The sequence below is a fragment of the Nicotiana attenuata genome, unplaced genomic scaffold (assembly GCF_001879085.1).
Source record: "Nicotiana attenuata strain UT unplaced genomic scaffold, NIATTr2, whole genome shotgun sequence".
Lineage (NCBI taxonomy): Eukaryota > Viridiplantae > Streptophyta > Magnoliopsida > Solanales > Solanaceae > Nicotiana > Nicotiana attenuata.
Genome location: NW_017670540.1, coordinates 460,126 through 465,315, shown reverse-complemented (window position 1 = coordinate 465,315; position 5,190 = coordinate 460,126). Strand labels below are relative to the sequence as shown.

General features: G+C 37.9%; 1 protein-coding gene across 1 annotated transcript; it reads left to right on the top strand.

Annotated features, from left to right (window-relative positions):
* Positions 1-3,746: 3,746 nt before the first annotated feature.
* On the top strand, positions 3,747-4,413 carry LOC109240717 (uncharacterized mitochondrial protein AtMg00810-like). Its single transcript, XM_019407386.1, has 2 exons — positions 3,747-3,905; positions 4,057-4,413. Exons 1-2 carry the CDS (start codon positions 3,747-3,749, stop codon positions 4,411-4,413), a joined length of 516 nt encoding a protein of 171 aa, XP_019262931.1.
* Positions 4,414-5,190: the final 777 nt, after the last annotated feature.

Sequence of the window (5,190 nt, the reverse complement as noted above, 5' to 3'; positions counted from 1 at the left end):
TCTCCTTGCTATGAGACTGTCATATTATTCATGTTATCCATGCTTAGCGTAAGCCTTAAATATTATTGATATTGACCTTAGTAAGTGTCAAGTCGACCCCTCATCACTACTTCTTCGAGGTTATACTGGATACTTGCTGGATACATGTTGTTTATGTACTCATACTACGCTTCTGTACTTAACTGTACAGGATCTGAGGCAGGTGCATCTGGTTACCCCTCCGGCGCACGTTCCTGATTCCTTATCGAGATCCCACGGTGAGCTGCCCCCTTCTCAGCCATTCAGCAGCATACCAGAGTTCTCTTCTTTTGTTGTTGTTATGTACTGTCTATTCTGTTTCAGGTAGTCGGATAGTAATATTTTTGTACATTCTACTAGTTTCCCTAGTACTTGTGACACTAGTTCCTGGCACACACCGTAGACTATTATTTTGGGATGTATTTACATTATTACGAACTTGTTAATTATTGACTGTTTAAAAGCTTAACTGTTAAGAAAATGTTGGGGTTTTGGTAAAATGATGAGAACACATTAGTTGAATTAGGGTTGGCTTGTCTGACAACGGTGTCGGGCGCCATCACGACCTACGATGAAATTTGGGTCATGACAGAAACAGAGAAAAGTTAGGCTGAGTAGTCGCCTAGTCATGGAATCCACTTCTTTGAATGTGAATGGAACAGGAAACAACAAATTCAGAACCAATTATGCTCTACAAGGCAACACTGCAGGACACAACTCGTATAAGCCTAATTTTCTCTCTATTAGATCTAGATTGTATTGTGACTATTGCAAAAAGCCGGGACACACCAGGGAGAAGTGCTATAGGCTACATGGATTTCCATAAGACTTCAAGTTTACAAAGGGTAGAAACACAGGATCTGCTGCAAATGTCCATGGTGTTTTTAGATGCAAGCTTGAAATAGTGGAGATGCTAAAAGCAGGAACCACAACCAAAATTTTCAGAACCTGACAAAGAAACAATACAACTAGTTGCTAAATTTGCTGGAGAACTTTAAGACTAGCAATGCAGGGGAAAACTCAAACATCATCACCAGTTTAGTTGTGAACTTTGCTGGTATTCTAGCTTGCTCTACTTATAAAGAGATAGATGAAACAACTACATGTAAATGTTCAAATTCAATTGCTGACCTATAGATTTTTGACAGTGGAGCTTCAAACCATATGACATATAGAAAATCTTTTCTCACTAATATTAGAATATTACCTTATCCCTTCCTTATCACCTTACCTAATGGATATGGGGTGAAAGTAACAGAAATTGGTGATGTTTTTCTCAGTCCTAGACTAACTATGTTAGAGTTCTACATGTACCTAGCTTCAAATACAATCTTTTTTCAATTCACTCATTAAAAGTGCATCTTGATTGCATGGTTAATTTCAATAAATATCTTTGTCTAATGCAGGCCCCTTCAATGAAGAGGCCTCTGGAGATTGGTAAGGCAAGGAGTGAGTTGTATTTTCTTTGTTCAAAGTGTCATAATTGCTCAGAGTTGAGTCCACCTTCTACTTCAATTTCTAGTTTGCCTCATTCATGTTTTCTATTCCTTCCATTCCTAAAAACAATATTAGCAAGAACAAGGATCAAGCTCATCCATTTCATTCATTGTCAACTGTAAATAAGTCATCTCATCCATTAACAATGTAAATAGTATCCATTCAGGCAATAAACCTGATCCTTTTACTGTGAATTCTTATCTTGTATGTTCTGCATTCTGAAAATAATGTTGACTACTTGTGGCATAATAGGCTAGGTCATGTACTCTTTGTAAAAATGAGAAAAATATCTACTATACCAGCTAATTTGCTCCTAAACAACCATTTATTTGTTCAATCTGCCATATGGCTAGACAGACAAGGCTACCATTCTCAGAGAGGACTACCTCATCCACCAAAATTCTTGAATTATTCCATGTAGACCTATGGGGCCCCTACCACATATCCACACATGATAATTACATATACTACCTTGCCATGGTTGATGATTTTAGTAGGTCAACCTTGACTTACCTCTTAAGCTGCAAGCAACACATTTCATGCCATTAAAGCATTTCTGTCTATGATTGAAAATTGGTAAGGTACTTCAGTTAAGACCATTAGATTTGATAATGCTCCAGAATTTGTCAATAATGAAACCATGACATACTTCCAAGAAAAAGGCATAGTACATCAGAAAACTTGTCCATACACACCACAACAAAATGGTATGGTGGAAAGAAAACACAAATACTTACTGAAATAGCAAGGGCCTTACTTTACCAGTCCAAACTACCTATAAGGTACTGGGGGGTGGGTGTATTCTAACAACCACCTACCTGATAAACAAACTCCCATCCACTATTCTTAATAACAAAAGCCATTTTGAACTCCTGTACAACAAAAAGTCCAAATATTCACAACTTAAGAGTTTTGGTTGCTTATGCTACCCATGTACACTAAAGACTCACAAAGGCAAATTTGAACCAAGAGCCACACCCCATATGTTTGTAGGTTTTCCCTTTGGTACAAAGGGTTACAAGGCCCTAGACTTGGCCACAAAGAGAATACATATATATAGAGAGATGTAGTGTTTTATAATATTTTTCTTTTTGCAATTTTACCTGAACATTCTAGCTTTCTTTTTGTATTGTATCTGATGAATACTTCTGGGACTTCAAATGATTGTAGCATATATGATAAGGATGTATCAATTTATGTCACTAGTAGACCTGTATCAAATAATGTTGCACCTCTTTCTCCACCTAGTTCAACAACACCTAATCAAGATATGTCAAGTTCACACATGTCTTCAGAAACCAGCCCTGTTTCTCAGTCATCCACACAGGCGCAGTCCATTGAGTCTCAAGTCATTGAGTCTAACATTCTTCAAACAAATCCCTCAGAACCTAGAAGATCAGGCAGAACACATAACACTCCTGCACACCTCAAAAACTCTGTGTACTCTTTGCCAAACCTTCAGCATTATGTCACAGAACCTGGATACCACACTATTCCCACACCATTCAATGCATTTTGCAGCAACAAACAACATGTTTCTTTCAATGTCTTACATCTTAAAAGTCAGCAATTACTTAGAAACATTTCACATGATTGTGAGCCATCTTCTTAAGAGGAGGCATCTATGAATCCTGCATGGTAAATGGCAATGACACATGAATTTGAAGCTTTATATGCTAACCATACGTGAGATCTAGTTGAATTACCTGCAGGAAAGAAAGTTATAGGATGTAAATAGGTATACAAGATCAAACACAAGGCAGATGAAAGTGTAGAAAGATTCAAGGCATGACTTGTAGTGAAAGGATACACACAAGAAGCAGAAATTGATTATACATAAACCTTTTCACCAGTGGTGAAGATTACCATAGTCGGAACACTAATCAGCATTGTAGTAAAGAGAGGATGAGATCTTTATCAACTAGTTGTAAACAATGCATTTCTTCATGGGGATCTACATGAAGATATGCACATGGAAGTTCCACAAGGTCTAATGGTACCTAATGGAAACCTAGTGTGCAAACTTAGGAAGTCATTATATGGTTCAAAACAAGCTAGCAGACGATGGTATGACAAGTTGACAGAATCCCAACATTCTAGAGGTTTCAAACATCCAGCTAGTGATTACTCCTTTTTTTTACAAGAAACGGGGGAACTCAGTAGTTTTTGTGGCTGTATATGTAGGTGATGTGATTCTTACTGGCACCAACTTGGAGGAAATCACATAATTGATGGCATTCCTGCTTAATCAATTTAGGATAAAGGATCTTGGTAAATTACACTACTTCTTGGGGCAAGAGATGTTGTACAAGTCGGATGGAGTACTGATTTGTCAGAGAAAATTCACTATGGACATACTAAAGGAGTATGATTGCTTTGCATACTCTACTGTTAGCTCTCCACTTGATTCTACTATTAAACTGAGGAGTGAAGAAGGAACCTTGTTGGGTATACAGGAAGCTAGTTGAAAAATTAAATTTCCTAACAAATACAAGACTGAATATAGCCTATAGTGTACAACATTTGAGCCAATGTATGCAGGCACCTAGGGAACCTCATCTAAAGGCTGCTATACATGTTCTTAGATACTTAAAGAAAGATCTTACTTTGGGAATATTTCTGTCCAATGATCCCAGCTATGCTATCAGTGCATATTGTGGCTCGGATTGGGCTGCTTGCCCTGATTCTAGGAAATCTGTGAGTGGGTACATTGTGCTGCTTGGGGACATCCCTATTAGTTGGAAGTCAAAGAAACAAACCATTGTCTCATTGTCTTCTACAGAAGCAGAGTATGGGCCAATCAGGAAAGTTGTTGGTGAATTGATATGGATAAAGAGATTGCTAGAAGAACTCATAGTTATGTGCACCAATCCCATACCTGTGTTTTGCTACAGTTAAGCAGTTGTTCATATTGCAAAGAACCCTGTATTCCACGATAGGATAAAACATATCAAAGTGGATTGCCACTTTGTGCGAGACAAGATACAAGATGGGTTAATTACACTACATCATATTTCCAGCTATGCTCATTGGTTGTCATCTTGATAAAGGCATTTACAAGGGTTAAACACTCTAATCTTCTCAGCAAGTTGGCAGTGAGTCCCTCACATCCAACTTGAGGGGGGTATTGAGAATGGTTGATGTAATACTTATGTGTATCTTAGTTGTGTAGTTGGTTAGTAGTCAATATTGGTCAATATAGTTGAATTAGTTAGAGTGGCAGTTTTGTAATTAGGATATTTTTTCTTACACTCCTACACACGTTTATATATATAGTTTGTAGAAATGGAAATAATACTTAAGTTCATTTTCCCCAATTCCTCTGTCATCTAGAACTTTCTCTCACAAGCTCAGCTTAGCTCATCAATGGAGATACTTCGATGGTTCTGATCTCCAATTTCGACACCTACTACCTAGTAGAAGGTTGTTACTACGTTCTAGATTCCAACAACTCGATTTGTCACGGCTCCAGTGTCATTCTCTTGACACTTGCTTTGCGGACGTCGGATATCTTTGGATTCACGTCATTGTCTAACAAAATGTTGTTAGCTTTTAGGTCTTTGTGAAGTATCCTCAGTTGAGAACCAACCTTGATGCAGATGCATAAGTCCCTGAACTGTTCTACTGATAATTTCGAATGCCTTAGGCCACTCTAATACCTTTCTTTGTGCGTCA